This window comes from Blennius ocellaris, assembly GCF_963422515.1.
Source record: "Blennius ocellaris genome assembly, chromosome: 16".
Classification (NCBI taxonomy): Eukaryota; Metazoa; Chordata; class Actinopteri; order Blenniiformes; family Blenniidae; genus Blennius; species Blennius ocellaris.
Genome location: NC_137665.1, coordinates 8,779,332 through 8,797,144, shown reverse-complemented (window position 1 = coordinate 8,797,144; position 17,813 = coordinate 8,779,332). Strand labels below are relative to the sequence as shown.

Sequence of the window (17,813 nt, the reverse complement as noted above, 5' to 3'; positions counted from 1 at the left end):
GTTAAATTCAGCAGAGTCTCCCAATTAATAAGATGCGCTTGTCCCAGAAAAAGCACAGTGTGACACTTGTGGTTGAACCTCACCGATCTCCTCCTGTATCGAGCCTGATGGGCTCCGCTCCAAGCTCACACAGAGTAAATGAGCACCGGCTCGTTTCACCCACAATTCCTTTCTCTATTCACGACACTGAGCTCTGTGAACAAGCAGAGCTGAGTCCCGGATGACTGCATGGCATTCAGCTGCACCTCCACCCTGCCCTTCTTTCCCCGCCGCCTCTTTGTCACCCCGCACGTCCTCATTTCTCTCCTCTCAGCATCAGTCAGACTGCTCAGAAATGATGAAACCGGAGAGGAAAATAAAGCAGGCGGGCTGCAGTCAGGCAAATTTGAAGTTTCTGACGTATTGTCGAACGTCGCAGGCCTTTGAAAATTAACTCATTCTGTGTGAGCAGGAGTGCTATCTGTCCCTTCTCTGCTTCGCCTGTGGGCTGGTTGCTCACACTCTTTTCTATTATCTGACTTCTATCTAACTTTTCTCTCCATATCTCAGCTCCTCTTATTATCTGCTGTCTCCATCACTTCAGACTTGAACTCCACTGACTCGCTCACACACAGACGCAGCACTGACTTAACATTTCCTCTGAGACTCTTCCCCATCAGCACCCGACTCCTTCCCCATGTTGTCTGGTGCTCTCTGCTACTCCCTACTGGTGGGGTTCAGTCACTGACCCATTTCTCCCAGCAATGAGTCCTCAGAGATGACAGACATAATTAAAAGAAAAAAGAAAAAAAGAAAAAGGTGTGGTGAAAAGAGAAGAAAGGAGAGGGGATTAAAGACAGGGTGTAAACAGGACACAGCCTTTTCCTGTTGGGAATACACAGTTATGCAGCGGAGAAAAGAGCGCATTATCAATGCATCTTTTTCGATTTCCCTTCCACCTGTTCTCCGCATCGACTTAATGTGTCCAGCTGGTGCAGCACGTCAGTGCCATGGCTCCGAAATTCATTCAGTTTACACTGAAACATACTGATGTTGTCAAGAAAGTGCAACCGCTAAAAACTCAGACTGCGCCATGTCACCGTGCTTAATTGTGGTTGTCTGACCGGAATCTCGTCTATTATCACGAGAGCACAACTTCACACCCAGTTTGACCTGCTGAGCAATATACAAAATACACAGATACTAACTAAAACACTGCTATGAGGTGAGAGTGCTAACTGCTACATCACCATACGAGGACAATCAGAGCCTCACATGTCTGAAGTGTTTTGTGGCCGACAGAATTGTCAGGTATTTTGATTTTTTTCAGGGAGTTTTGAACCAATGTCTTTCAAGAATATTCAAGATGTAAAAAAAAAAAGAAAGACATTTGACATGCTAAGCTAACAGACCACTTAACAAGGTGCAAATAGAAGCAACACTTTCATCCACATCATTGCTTTTCTGGGAGCTATTACATGCGAGTGTCAAAGTAGAGATCAGATATAATATCCTTCATGCTTTATTAAGGTCGTTTTATTAATCATGCTGATGAGTAAATGTTTGACCCCTTTGCTCATTTTAGTAGTTTTATTTCACAGTTACGATGTGCAATTAAAATGTGGTGACACATCAAGGTTTGTGGAAGCAGACAAACGATAAACCGTGAAGGAGAGGAGAGTGATAATGTGTGCTTTTGTAGTTCATACCGATTTTAGGTGATGTCACATTGACAGTTTTATTAATTATTACCCAGAGACAGCGGAGAACCAGTCTGCTGATATAATGCAGACAGCATCTGTCTCAGTTTGATCACTCACATACACACACATCAACACACACGCACAAAGCGTTCCCTCCAAATGCGCTCTCATCTCTCTGATCCAGTGTAATTAAGGCCTACAGCGATAGAGAGATTATGTTTTTTTTTTTCCCCAAGTAAAAAGGAAATGAGCGAGAGAGAAACTAAGAGCCAACGAGGGTGAGAAAGTGACTGAAAGAGAGAAAATGAAATAGATGTGGAGATAGAACACAGAGGCAGACATACTGTGGCTGAAAACAGAAGTTATTTTTAAAACTTTTGCTCGGCGCCAGCACAAGTCTAAGATGCGTGAAGGTCATCCATCCATCCGTCTCTGAACTTCCTCCATCAATCTATTCTCACTTCCATGTTCTTGCCGTCTCTCTCATTCTGGCAACCCTCCTCCTCTAATCTGCTCCTCAGCTCATAAACTGCTGCAGATGTCTGGAATACTTCACACAGTCACCCAGTGACACCTCCAGCTGTCAACACAACCGTGTACATTCGTTGTGTATGCGCACTTGCGTGCATGTGCCACGGATCACTGATTACATCATGCGTTTGTGACAACCAGCATCCCAGCGTTGGTGTGCAAGACTGTCTGGAGTATTCCGTGTCTTGCAGAAGCTGCATACTGTCTTGTGTGTTCATGTGTGTGATTTTTACAGCGTTTCTCAGTGTATCCTTGCATGTCAGCAAAGGTGGGATGGATTCAGGACTGCTTGGAGCATTATAAAAGCATCACTGGTTTCAATAGATGGGTGAGGTGAGAGGGAAGAAGTAATGTGAATTAAAAACAAGGCAAGCTGTCGTATTTTTGATGTATTATAGGACAGGTGGAGTCATTGTGGAGTCATCCTCCCACTGCAGTCCAAGTGAAAAAAATATAGATTTGAGTTGCCCTGAAATATTTTGTCAGTGCTGCAGCTGCTTTGAGGGAATGTACAATCTCATTAGCTTAGAAACATTTCAGCAGAATAGAGCCGAAGAGCAACAAACCACCAAAACTAGGTTAAAGCTACGGGGGGAAAATATGTGGTGTTGCTATGATTTGAAACACTTGAAATCTTGTTCAGCTCCATGAAGGTAACAAGTTTCAGCACACTGGGCCGGAGCTCTTTTGCAAGTTTGCACGGGTGATATTTTCTTTATATTATGGTTTCCTCTCATGTTTGTATGTGTTTGCACAGTGATGTGTTCAGAGTGGATTCTGCGTTTGGGAGCGAGAAGAAACACAGTGATCCTTAGTGTGAATAACATTAAGAACAATGAATGAGTTTTTCTGTAGTCATGATATAGAGTAATGCAGACCAACCGTGTCGACAGTGTAAACACATGTATTGCTCTTAGAGCACAAACTGTCAATTAGTGTAAAAGCCTGTCAAGTCCAAAATAATAAATCACTGTTGAAGATTAATTTTCCAAACTCCGGATTTAAAATTGTCAAAAGCCAGTGCTGTTTTGTATACTTTATTGATTTTATTTACAAATACATTTTAATTTACAGTTTAATTCCCTTTCATCGTTTGTTTGTTCAAACCTTATTTGTAGAGATTATTGAGCAAATAAGCAACTCAAAGTGCTTTACATGAAAAAACAACAACTCATTTTTGTATCTTTGATAAGACTGAGGGCAGAGTCCATGAGCACATCAAGGTTTCAGGTTTTTGTACTTCTTTTTAATCTCTAATCATCTAACTCTTCCTCTTTTCGTATTGGCCTGATGAACTACAACTTTAGCTTTATCATTGTTAAACAAAACACAGTCACTTTGCCATTGGCAAATACATAATAACTGATATATTCTAATTTGTAGGGTCCTATAAATTATTTTTAAGTGTATATACTGAAGCCAAACGTAAAGACTTATAGAGACATCATTAGGAAGTTCTTTAAAGTCATGTATAACCCGTTAAACCTGAGCAAAGTACAGAGTTTACAATCTATTGGCATATATATGATTATCTGTGTGTATGAAACCATGTCCATCTTTGACTTAAGATGGAGCAAAAAGTCAAATGATAAAATATGGATTTCATAAAATAAGAAAAAAATGAATAAAGAGAGTGTGCTAATAAAGAGAAGGCAATCCCTCCAGAAGGTTGATCTTCCTGTCTGATTTTATTTCAGCTTTTTGTCCAATTGACAAATTGGAGAAATAAAAAGTGAAATCACACCTCCTGTCATAAACTTTCCTCTCCTCGTGTTGTTTTTTCCCCTTCCCTTTCTTTTTGATCTCATTTTACATTTTTCATCCTGTTTATTCCTCCCTGTATTTATGTCCTCGTCTCTTTTAATTGGATTTTGGTCACTGAACTGTGGGATTAAATCATGCCAGCCTGAGTTGTGGTGTAAGCTGGAAAGCCTAACTGGGTAATTAAAAGAAGAGGACCACAGTGCACGAAAAATAACATAGAGTAAAAATAATAATGGGTCAAATGTGTCCAAACAAATATTTAGTTATCAAACCATTTTAAGCACCCAAGCCCAAACAAACACGTAAATGTCATGATTATTATTCATCATGAAAGCAAAAGCTGATGATCATTAGTGGTGTTGTTTAGCTGCTTTGTAATGATAAAAATCGAGCTTGATTTGTTCATGCATATTGTTGTTGAAATTGTTTTATGCCAATCTCAACTAACCCAACAACTATCCAGACTTTGTATCAAGTTGGATCTGGGTTACAGCTAAAACAGAATAATCAAACTGTCTCCTTCTTAAACTCATGAGCAAGGTCTTTTTTTCAGTATTTTAACAAAAAAAAAGGAAGAAGCCAAATCGAGATTATTTGAGATTCAAAATAACTTTGCCTTTCTAAACAAAATGATCTGTTTGTTGTGCTTTTGAGGTAAAACAATATGATCTGTTTAGCTAAGGATCAAGCCTACTATAGCAGTGGCTATCAGCATTAGAACAGCTGAAAAAATTATGTTTTTTGGAGAAAAAATTGTCAGGCTTTTAATTTTGCAAGGAGTCAATATGAGTGGAAATTATTTAAAGATGTGTGATGGCACTAAAAGGAAAATTTCACAAAGTATATCTTAGTGGCATAGTGACAAATAGTGAAGACTGACTTACTTCCTCACTCTGACATGCACTCTTTGACACATTTTCCTCATATGCCTTCATTTATCCAACTGAAATGTAAACGAATGTACTCTTTCTGAGGGGCACCAAGTGTGAAATTGCCCCTCAAGTGATGACAGTCACAGGGCGGTGGACCCACTGTGCGTGTGTGCGTGTGTGTGTGTGTGTGTGTGTGTGTGTGTGTGTGTGTGTGTGTGCGTGCGCGTGTGTGTGCCTATGCTCAGAGACGATCATGTAGCTGTAAAATAAGCATATTGCCCACAGGGTCAGTTCCCCTTAATGGTTCTTTTCTTGGACGAATGTCCCTGATAAGAGACTAATGGTGACTGATGACAAGGAAGCTGAATGAAAAGCCAGATTCAGCACTTAGTGGATGAGCCATCAGCCAGAGGAGGCGTGAGTCAGTGATCAGTGAGGGCTTGTCAAAACGGCAGCACCCACACCGAAATGCCCCAGCAACAGAGAAACACGTTTTTTTTTGTGTGTTTTTTTTTCACAGGCATGTGTGAAACCTCTCAAATCAACACAGCATAGTACTAGCGATTATTAGCTGAAGCAATACAGCTCTGTTAGCGGAGTCAGAGGTTGCGATAGTGACACCTTTTAACTTTCTACAACTATATTCTAGAGCAGGTTTGGTGGTTATTTGCAACTGGAAGTGTTGACTTGTAAAAAAATGTTTAATAGGATGGAATGATAGCATTGAATTTCACTTGAATGGCATTAATGAAGGCACAAGACTTAAAGATATCACATTTATGTTAAAGAAAGCTCACTATGGGTAGCCGAGTCATACGTTTGACTCAGTTCTACTCAATATAAGTATGCCTTTAAATTAAAAGTTAAAAAGCAGTGTGCATGATTTTGCTTAGATACTGTTTCTGCAATGAAACAGTCTAGTTCTTGGGATTGTTTTATTATTTGACTGACAATAATTTTTCAAATTTTGATCTCATAACTCATCCAAAGGGTACTCACACAATCATGAACTATGAGATGATGTAGATGGGGTAGCCAATCATGCTAAATGTACATAAGTGAACATGAGAAACCACCAGTTTGATTTGATATCCACAGAGGAAGAGAAAAAAAAGCTAGTTTTATCTCATCCTAAATATATATGTGCAATTATGACTTATTGACAAATGCATAGTTAGGGCGTCCACATAAGATTAATAGTACACAGAGTGTATTATTCAATTTACGTGAATTGCACTTAAATTGAGTTGAATTGATACTCCAAAAGTTGTTGTAGTCCAGCATCTGTTTCATACAAACAGCTTGCTCAGGCAATAAAAATGCCTTTTGTTTTACATGAGCTTCACTTCCTATAAGATAAAGGCCACAGGAAAACCAATTGTGTACACATATGCATGCGTGCGTGAGTGTACGTGCACAGCATTGTGACTGCACGGTAATGGAGGGAGATAGAAGCAAGCTTGGCCACATCATAAAACCTACTGTGGGAACTGTGAAAGAAGGCCACATCCGCTCAAACTAAGAAACAAAAGAGAAATATAAATCCTGTGTGGACGGTGAGCCAAGGACAAACACAATGAAAACACCACGCGTAAAGTAATGAAGGTGAGTTACACCTTGACATGTTGTTGATTCTTGAGTGCAGTCTGCCTTCGCTTCAGTTATGATTCCTCGAATCTCTGTTGATGACTCACAGAGACACAGTTGTTGCTTTCAGCGACTCGTGTAGGCGGTGTAACTGATATTGGTTGTGTGGAAAGGAAGTAACAATTTCCACCGGAAAGAAGGTGAAAGTCATATCTTCTCTGCAGGTATCTAAAACCCCCCCCCCCCCAAAAAAAAAAAAACCCAACTCCTAATTGAGAGCAGTTATGCAGATCTAACATGGCAGCGAAGACTGACTGTGTCCTTCGGGGGCATCTACTGCTGAGTCAAAGAGAAGGGGGAAAACGGCCAGCGAGGCAAAATGGATCCCTCATCTCTCGGTGTAAGACTCGAGCTTGCCACCGCTTCGCGTCACTCTCCCAAAATAAGCTACTAAATTACCCATTGGGACAGTCCCACTGACATCGTCTGCAGTTCGTGGCCTGCCACATAGTCCAGCTTTCAAAAAGTATTAAGTAGCAAACAGTCAGTTTGAAAAAAGAAAAAAAGGCTTTGTGTGGTCAAAAAGAATTGTTCAATTCACAATACAAAAGGCTCGATTTGAAAATTTTACAAATTTTATACTCTGAACCATGGTTACCCCAAACTCTATGTATTAAAGTTTAATCATGGAATTTACCAAGGGTGTTTTCATTTGAGGGATTAAACAGAAGCTTTACTTTATTTGAAGGGCGGCTGAATAAGGCAGTGCAATTTGTGAACAGGCTGCATTATACCTGCAGAAAGTGAGGGTCAGTGCGTCCTCAGTTTGAAGGACAAGGCAGAGCACAGCGTTAAATAATGCAGCAAACCTTTCTGGATGGTTAATTAGATTTGTGGTGAAAAATAAAGCCAGAGAAAGGCATATGCACAATGATATAAAAGTCAAAGGAGATTACAGGGTGTCTGAATATATATAATAGATATGTTGCCAAACCCCGTGACACAGTTTTGTTTGTTTCTTAATAGATTTGAGCTCCCAACAAACAAAACCTTTTTTTATTCTACTTTACGCCCAGTATCGATTTCTGATCAAACCTGCTTCCTGTTTTCACAGTCAGACATGCAGTAACTGTTTTTCTTTTCTTTTCCTTTCTTTTTCTTACAAAATCAAGCTGCAAAAAAAAAAAAGAAAAAACAACTCTGACTCCAACTTCTTTAAAACAAAGCTGATGTTCATTGTGTTTGCTGCTGCCTTGATGATCCATTTTTTCTATACTAGTGCACAAAATGTCAAAAAACAAAATACAAAAAAGAAAAGCCACAGTAGAACGGTGCCTCTTGAATGTGACGTTTGTGACAAGGAGAACTGGGAGCGATGACAGAACAGATTCAGAAAATAAACTTTTTTGGGGGAAAACGTCAAAATTATTGGCCTGAAGAACAGAAACGACACAGGAATCTTCTTCAAATGACCTCTTTTACTTTTATACCTTGTGGTAGTGTTCGACAAAAGCAAAGAATGGCTATGCTTCTCCATCTTTGCACTTTCAGTACGTTATATCAGCATACTGTCTGCACATTTAAGTCTTTTGTCTTTAAAGACCCACAGTGCATCTGATCAAGATCCTTATTTTAAGAAATGGGAGCCAAATATTGCTACTTTACTAGATCAACTTCACACTGGACACATGATATTGTACGGCTTCTATCTTTACCAACAATATGTGGAGAAGAAGTCTCATCTTGGCTTTGTTCCTGTCTGTGAGGATGGATCCAGTTTTCCACCGGCTGACGTCAGAGCCGGATCGAGCTGAGCTGTGACTAAAGTCACCACAGTTCCTGCTGTCAGGACGTCTCCTCTGACAAGAGTCCTGTCAGCGCCCGGAAAAAAAACCACACACCAGCTCTGAAGACTTACACAAACACCTGACCCATTTTTCAAGCTGCTACACCATCCAACAACAACTGCCAGAAAGACATCTACAAACAGCCAAAAAGAACGAGACACATCCAAATCTGCTCTGCTTCCTCATGGCAAATCATTTTTTTCTTTTTTTTTTTTTTATAAGCAGCACCTCGCTTCCCCTCGCTCCCTCCTTTGCAATTTTTGGTTTCAGATGTTCCTAATATAGACAACCTATTTCTTTCCTTTTGTGCCCAGGCAATTTCTCCACAGACCACAGAACTACCCACAATTCCAATTATTAACTACTGATTTGATCCAGGCTCCGTTATAGCCCCAGAAGCCTCTTCCGGGGCAAACACGTCAGATCCTCACCAAGAACACAAACTCTGGACCTCCCATCCCCCCCCCCCCACACACACACACCACCCACCCCCGCCTCCTCGGGGCACAACACCAAGCCTCAGCTGCATTCTTGACCGCCATCCACTGACAAGACAACCGATCCTCCCCATCAGCAGCTCCAGATGCTGCGGTGTGCTATACACGATTAACTCACACCAGGCCAGAGGGGCTGCAGATCCTCCCTCTTACCCCTCCACCCCACACCTTATCCTCTAACCCACATCCACCGCCTCCTCTTTTGATCTCACGCCACCCTCATGCATGCTACAAACACAAACACCCTTGAATGCATAAGCAAACAAGGCATACGATATATGTTTGGATAGATCGGCTGATTTAATTGGACTGCATAAGATCAAAGGGATTGGCGCTGGAAACATGTTTCGTGCAGCAATTAGAGGCAATGGAAGTGTAAGAGTATTTGTATGGATAGAAATGTAAACGTGCAGTTTCAAGTGCAAAAGAGGACCCTACAGTAATGTGTACATGTGTGAGTAATAATCCCGTACCTGACGGACATGGAAAACTCTCCAGGAGCACTCTCGCTCTCTCTGACAAGGAAAGCTCCACACTCTCGGTGTCTGAGCCGACTCTCTGCCACGCCACGAGATATACGACCGGCAAACCAGCTGGAGGCCAAACAGGGGGGGGGGGGGGGGGGGGGGGAAGAAAGAGAGAAAAAATTAAGTGAGCAAGAAAGAAGGAGGTCAGTTGGGTTACTAGTTTATGCATGAACTGTATTTGTTTAGTGGAGCAGCTCAAGTACAATTCCACACTCCCAACATGAGAAAGGAGTGTGTTTCTGCATACCACAGCAGCTTGAAACAGGAGATGAATGCTGACAGGACAGTAAAAGAAAGAGATGCGATGACAGAAAGAAAAAAAAATACAAACAGTTCACACATTTGTGAAGTTATTTTAAGACAGACTGATATTTCCAACGGCTGCATTTCGGATGTCAGCTGCCTAAGCGTAAGTAATAGTGTCATTTTTCATTTCATTTCTTGCTCATTAGTCTTGCTTAGACGAGCATAAATGGCATTCTGCTTTTGTGAACCTGCAACAATAGTTTGATTTGATGACTCAAATGAGGAGAGAGAGCGCATCCCCTCCAAAAAATTATAGCACGCTTTCAGTGAGGTCACAATTGATTGTTGTTTTTTTTAATTCTATTGCCCTGGAACAAAATCTGTAAGAGGCACTATATGGAAAACGGTCAAAGATGCAACAAACTTGACCCAGAAGAGTTTAAAATCTCCAATAGGACTGTGCGTCAGCGTTCGATACTAAGTTGGAGCCGCTGGAATGGCTTTGTTGTCAATTTAGTGTTTGTCACAGCCCAGCTGGTGTATGGCCATTTGATAGAGATACAGAGTGTACCAGCAGCTCCACTGTAAACACAAACACACACTCACATACACACAGTTGTATCATGCGTGATTACGTAAGGGATGGAGTGAGTGTGTCCCTTTGGGTATTGCAGCCTTCTGCCGGAGTGCAGATGTCCAAAGCAGAGCAGCAAAATGCCCGGAGCTGCATGCTGCACACATCCTCACACTGATGAGCTGCTCAGATAAACCAGTGCCGGACGTGTGAAATGTGTTTCATCTGCTGTCCAGATTAGACCGAGACGTGTCTGCGCGTTTCAACTTACGCGTGCGGCCGCAGGTTGATGTAGTTTTTCGGCACAAAGCCTTTCCTGTTGAGGAGCTCAGCTGTGTACCAGTTGGGATCATCCTCCATGTTTGTGATCTGGAAGCAGACACACACACAAACACGCACAGAAATGAAATGTTGCCCATAATGATGTTGGTGCAGGCTATTACTTTAAGTTGAAAGGCCACCATCATCCCTCTCCCTCTCGCTGTACATCAGCCGCCTCGCCAGGCCTCCCCGCTTCTATTATCCGGGACTGCGGCTCTCATCCATCCTTGAATGAAGTGTGGCCCTCAATTCCCTCCGATTGGAGGGGAATATTGGCAAGTTCAAAATGCCACATTAAGCCTTCACACACATGATGGCCAGCAGACACGGGTGACCTTAACCTGACCATTTTACCTAAATGTCACAAACATGATTATGTAATCAAAAGAGCTGACACACTTTGCTTCATTTTATGCAACTATAGTCTGATTTGACAGGGAAAATATTCCCACATGGAGTCCATTTGTGGGCTTTTTTTGTGTGGATTTTCCACACATGCCTTGGGTTTTTTCTCACAGGGCAAAAATGTGCATTTGAAGTGAATTGATGACTTTAAATTGTTTTTTTTTTGTCTCTGTGTGTTTGCACTGGTGGCCTGTCCAAGGATTACCACGGTATACAGTTGTATAGAAGACTGACTTGTTGAGTTGACTTAAACTTGAAAATAAAGCACACTTTTACTTGTTGAAAACACAGCATTTCAGTGGATTCTTGCAAAAACAGGATACGTGGCTGGAAACCAAAAAACAAACCAAAAAACAAACCAAACAAGTGACAGCTACTCATTTTTGCTATGGTTGCTTTGCTCCAGGCTTCAGTTTCATTTTGAATAAAGCCGGGACATGTAATCAGAATGATTATTATTATTTTGGCAGCTTTTAGAGAAGCTCATGAGAAAACAAGGGCGGCAGAAGACAGTCTGTAATTATGAGAGACAGCGATAGCTTCCTGCTTTAATGCTCACCTGTTTGTTTCTCTCTGGTCTCATTGCCTGATGCTCAGCTTATGTTCATTCGTCATTTTTGTATTCTAATCCAGCTGTGACGTGCCTTGTCATTTTGATATTTTTTGGATGTTGTTTTGTTTATTCTGCCTGGCCCGCAGTGACACATTTTCATAAACCTCTTATATACCTTATCTTCCAGACGGGGCTGAGCCGCCTCGCTCTTTTGTGCCTTCGCCACATTGTTTTCACAAAACTTCAGAGATGGGAAGAGCAGTTGTACAGATACTGAAGGGAAAGTACAAGTAGTTTTAAACCTTATTTAACTGCTGATTTGAGCCCATTTACTGACATTTATGTTTAAAGCAATTTCATAAATAAAATAAGAAATAAGGTATTTATAAATCTCACCATAAATGTAAATATAAGAATTTTCTTTGTTAAAACAAAGATATTATTTGCCACAAACATGCAAGTTATCTTGAGGTCAGAAAGTCTATTTTATATATTTATTGCAGTTAAGTTACAATATCCTCAACGAACAAGTAATCAAATGCACTCCTTAATTAAATGAACATGGGCTTATAAATCTTTTCATACAGCCTGGAACTATTACACTGATCTCCAAATTGCACAGTCAATACAATATTTTCCCTGAACATTTCATCACTACAATGTTTTTAGGAGTTTAATCCCCTCTCTTTACTGTGATGGTGAGCGCCTCGGTCACTTCTGCCCTCTCTCCTGTCTGCCTTTAAACTTCATTTCATGCATCACCTACTTGCAGTGGTTTCACTGCACAGTTGTACACGCATTTTAAAACCTGTTGGAAATCGTTTACCCTTCATGGCATCAGCGGCAGCTCACTCACAGACCAGAATGATTGCCCTCTTAATAAGTCGCTGGTTTCGGTGTCGGACGTCAACGAATCTTGAAACAGATTCAGACATTTTAATACAGCGTGATGGCGTGCAATCTGGACGATCACAGTTGGGGATTTTTTTCTCTCTCTCTTGTCTGCTCATTTAGTGAAGCAACTGTTCCATAACCTCAGTTAATTTAGCTCTGTGAATATATGAGTCACAGATGTTAACTTTACTAAGCACAGTTTGAAGCAAAAAAACATTAAAAATACCCTCTCTCCTCATCCGTTCCGCTTTGTGTCAGTCTCTTGCTATGCTGTTTTAATTTTATTGTTTCCAGGAGCTACTGACATTATTCAAAAAAATGTGCATGAAGTATTATGAGGAAAAAAAAAACCAAACATTCTAGTTGGATAACTTTTATCAAACTTTTTTCATAAAAGACACAATATCTCAACTTGAAGAGAAAACTCAAAATTCATGTCTACTTTTAAATTGTTTTCTGATTTTGAGGAATTAAGTAAGTGAAGCGGTTATGTAACAGTAACACAGCTCACTGTATCTTATAGCACTGTTTGATCCAGCTGTTTTGAATGTTGAGCATGTCCAATATTAGATGTGAATTATTCATTTGGGGCACGCATTCTAAATTATGCTCCGTTTAAATCCTTTTAAATCTGTACACAGAAGATTGTTGACGTTTGAACACAATCATTGCCATAATGATTCACCTGTGACTCCTGATAAATTTTACATAATTACAACATTTACCCTCAAAATGGGGAAACAACCATGTGTGCCCACATTCAGTAATCAACTACAACTAAAGAGTATCACTTTTCTGATGGAAAAGTGTTTTCCATCCTCTGTTTTTGCAGGACATTAACACATCCAGTGATGTAATGATCTAATGTTAGCCTATTTAGCTATTTAAAGATTTATTTGTATTATAAGTTTTGAAATATTATATGTTTAGGTCAGTCGGTTGCTCCAAGAAATTTCCATTACATATGAATAACATCTAATTGTGTTTTTTTTTTATGAAATGGAGGTGTTGAGTGTTGAAATTAATAGAGAATTTACAACACAAAAATGGCAGCTGACTGCAAAAACTGGACTTAAAATGTTTAATGAGGCCAGATAGAGGTCCAGTCTGGCATGTGAACAGCCAATGTTGTTACTAAAAAAATATAAATATATATATTCAAATTTTAGAGCAAACAGTAGAACTGTGGAAGAAAATGACGTGACTATCGTACTAACGTTGTCTAGGAACATAAATGCTACCACAAAGGAGAGTTTATGCCCAGTTCACTTTGTTTCCTGACAGCGCGGACCATAAATGATTTACAGAATATTGAAATACGTTATAGCTCTAATTCTGTGCAGGGCAACACTGTGATATCAAACTTACTGTCACACACACATTTATGAAGTCTATGCAGGTACGAAAGTTATAGCAGTGTTAAAACCATCTGCAGGAGCCTTCAGTCACGGTTTGAGAAAGCCAATCACACGGGAGTAAAAACTTATCCAAACTGTCTTCCAGCTCACAACTTTTCTATTCCCTCTATGAAGCTATTTTTATCATTTCTTTATGAGTCAACACTCCACTCAGTCTGATTGATCCAGTTCCACATGGCTGCTGCACAATTAGACATGAACAACAATGCACCCCAGTAGATTTACACACAGACGTTTCTGCTCTCGTCCACGTTGGCAACAAGCTGTGAAAAATCTGTCCCTAAAGTAAGTGTTTCAGCTCGAAAGCTTGTGGTTTATTGTTAAAATTACGAGTCAATATAGGGATGTAAAGCTTTAAAGAGGAAATGTAAAAATAAAAAGAAGTGAAAACTTATTTAAAAGTGCGGTTTGACCCCAGTCTGAACCAGAGTTGTAGCCAGAGAGACAAGACAGCCATTTATCCCAGCAGGAGCAGAGAGCGTGTGGCACGTAAACTCTGCAGCGTTTTTAGTGTTGGTCCCAGTTTCGGTAGTGCAAGTGCATCCCTGCATCCATAAATGCATAACTTAGCATAAAATCTGAGTGTAACTGCTAATTGCTTATATCAAAACACAAGGAAGCGTCACGTTGGCCGTTTTACACACAGACACTCAGCTTTATATAAATGGCAGATTACAATCGGCTTTAGGTGAATATATATGAGCAACAAAATGCTTTTAAATCCCTTTCAGAGAACAAAATCAGCTGTAAATAGCACTATCTTGATGAAAACAGACAACCACCTCAGTCACACAGTTTGACCTGACCCACAATCCAGTTATAGAAAACGATCTCCCAGTGTGTTCAGTCCTGGATTTGTCCGCTGGTGCCACACTCTAAAGCGCATTCTCTGTAATTCTGAGGTTTACCGCAGATGTCTTAGGGGGACAATTTTCTACTACGGTAATTTCCAGCTGTGCAGAAACTATTTCAATGCTGCGTTTGGCCTGTTATCCATCAGGAAGGGGAAAAAAAACAAAGCATTATGCAAGCTGCTGAAAGGTTGGGCCAGATCTCAGCTTTAGTTTTAAGACATGCTAATTAAGTTTCATGTGGACGGATGGAATATTGTTACTAAATCCTTAGCCAGGAGACAGTTATCCTGGCTTGGCCAACAAATTGGCAATGGGAATAATTGCTTGCCTGAAGATGACATGTTTTCATTTCTATGTGGGGAATTATCCGTCCAGTCATCTCTTATATCAGCTGCCTGGATCAATGGAGTGGAGGATGGAGCTGGTGACCCCTGGTCAGATCACCAGTTCATCACAACTCCGGGCAAATATACTTCATACTTGAATTGGAGTGGTTTTGTTTGTGGAAGTATGATAGCTGCATCCCCGCACAAGTAAATAAGTCAGTAAAGCTTATTTATAAAGTGGTTTTGTGCTGTGCATAGAATGGGTGCAAGAAAATAAAACAAGCAAATTTCATAAAATACAGTAAAAGTGAGAGAAATATTTAGCTCAACGCGTTCTTAAATTAAAAATGTCTCCAAGTGCTTTTTAAAAGAGCTTGTGGAATCGAGTGTGCAGAGGGACAGGGGCAAGTCGTTCCATAGCCTGGAGGCTACAGCCTGAAAAGATCGGTCCTCCCTGGTTTTAAAGGGACCTTCAGGAGACTCTGTCCTGAAGATCAGAGGGTGTGCCCTGAGGTGTAGGGGCACAGCATGTCCACAAAGTACTGAGGGGCCTGACTATGTAACAGCAGGAACATGAGAATTCATATTTCAAATTCAATTTGAAATTTGACTGGGAGCTAATGAAGATTTGATCAAATGGGGGTGAAGTGGACTGTTCGGGCGAACCTGTCAAAAGTCTTGCAGCTGAATTTTGTATGACCTGAAGCCTGCCGAGGCCGGTCTTATTGAAGATAGTGAAAATGGAATTGCAATAATCGAGGCGAGACGAAATGAAAGCATGGATAATCATTTCAAGGTCTGATTTTGACAGTATCCTCCTCACAACAAGCTCACTGAGTCAGCTTGAAGCCTTGAAGCGGCTCACCAGCTCAGTTCTCCGGTGTTGTTCATTTAAAGATCATTGTAGTTTGATTGGAGTCAGAACGGTCAAAGAGTTTGAAACAAGGCAACCACAGGACGTGACAGACTTCAGAAGTGCCGTACCGTCACAGTTTATCACAATGGATGTAAAAGATAATTCACAGAATGTTGTGTACATCACAGTTCCTGGCTGGCTTGTGCTTTTTATACATCTTTTGGTCCAATGATATGGATGTGAGAACAAAACTTGAAATTCTAAACCCACCCCAGCTTGCTGTGAGGTGATGGTGTTAATTACTGCCATGGCAGGAAGCATTACGCGTCACGTTATGTCTTGACTAGGATGAGTTGACGGCAACCAACAAAGTCTGAACATTAAAAAAAAAAATCTGTATCAAAATGACTGCTTTTAGTGATCTTGTTCAGTTGGGATTAAAAAAATGAGCTACAACATGATACCGAGTTTTACAAGAGCTGTTAACTGGATATTGTCACCTTTAAAGAGTGAAGCTTGAGACTACTTCCTGTTTCCAGGCTAAATGAAACTAAGCAACTGCTGGTTCCATCTTAAATGTGTGTGTTTTTAATCTTTAACTCAACAAAAGAAAGCCAGATTGATATCATAAAATATTCAAAGGTTTCTCTCTATTGGGTTAACATTTGCAAGATTCATTCACTACCAAAGAGTTTTCACAGCTGACTGTTCTGTACTGCCTCGTCTACCAGGTACGTTCATGCATGGCTGGATGTTCACACTAATCTGTCTTTAATAAGCAGCAGCAGCACCTGGATACAGAGTGGAGAGAGCTGTCAGACATAAAAGTTATAATTGTTGTAATTAGCACAGTGGAGGCAGAGAGAAAAGTGAAAGGTGGGTGATCAATTGGTCCACTGTTCTGATACCGTTACACGTGCACTAAGAACTAGATAGATAGATAGATAGATAGATAGATAGATAGATAGATAGATAGATAGATAGATAGATAGATAGATAGATAGATAGATAGATAAATAGATAGATAAAAAGTGAAAAAAGTATCTTACCTTGAGCAAGTCTCCCTTGTTGAAACTGAGTTCATCGCTCTCTGTGGCACGAAACGTATACAAAGCCACTGCTTCCATACTGAACCCCCCAGGACTCACACTCACTCAAACACACACACACACGCTGGGACCCCCACTAATGCCCCTGTCACAGGGGCGGGGGCAGCAAGGGGTCGGAATGTGGAAAAAGGAGTAAGGGTGATAAGGGGAATAACAGAGAATTAGGGGAGAGAGGAGTGAAAGAAGAGAGGTCTTTCTCTGTCTGCTGAGCAACAGAATGTATGAGGGAGTCGCAGCACAGGATGAGAGAGGAGAGAGTGAGCTCGGCGCGGGGAAAAGCACGACTGGCTGCTGCTCAGCAACACACTGCCATGAGTAACATGCAGGGAGGGAAAGAGAGAGAGAGAGAGAGAGAGAGAGAGAGAGAGAGAGAGAGAGAGAGAGAGAGAGAGAGAGAGAGAGAGAGAGAGAGAGCACAAGTAAGGGCAAGAGAGTGGGAGGCACTTCCTGTGTATATATTTGTCTTACATGCTCAATGTGGCTTCCGCTAGTGGAAGGTGTGTGTGTGTGTGTGTGTGTGTGTGTGTGTGTGTGTGTGTGTGTGTGTGTGTGTGTGTGTGTGTGTGTGTGTGTGTGTGTGTGTGTGTGTGTGTGTGTGTGTGTGTGTGTGTGTGTGGTTTGGATGGAAGCTTCTGTCACTGTGAACATGCTTAAGTCTTCGCACCTTTCGGTGAGAAAATCGAGAGCAGGTTTGTCATTTCGCAATTTCACACTTGACGACTGTATCACCTGTGTCACCTGAAAATGTAATCATTAGTTGAGGTCAGTATACCATGAAAGACACAGAGGAAAATCATATCATATGAAAGGATTTCAATTAAAGAAAAAAACAAGCCAGTTGATAGAATTCAATCTGACGTAACAAAACGAGCTCATTTCTCCTTTTAGGAAAACTGTCCTCTCTCGATGTCCCTGTTTGCACATGTGCTGTATATTGCATTACGATTTCA

The 17,813-nt window shown here is 40.8% G+C and overlaps 1 protein-coding gene across 1 annotated transcript in view; it reads right to left on the bottom strand.

Moving 5' to 3' along the window:
• Positions 1 to 16,931, bottom strand: part of grapa (GRB2 related adaptor protein a) — a 31,050-nt gene extending 14,119 nt beyond the window's left edge. The window contains exons 1-3 of the mRNA XM_080510865.1: positions 16,804 to 16,931; positions 10,399 to 10,496; positions 9,254 to 9,373 (exon numbers count right to left, since the gene is read on the bottom strand). Coding sequence (XP_080366991.1) covers positions 9,254 to 9,373; positions 10,399 to 10,496; positions 16,804 to 16,881 — 296 coding nt within the window. The 5' untranslated portion in view covers positions 16,882 to 16,931. The remainder of the gene's footprint in view (positions 1 to 9,253; positions 9,374 to 10,398; positions 10,497 to 16,803) is intronic.
• Positions 16,932 to 17,813: the final 882 nt, after the last annotated feature.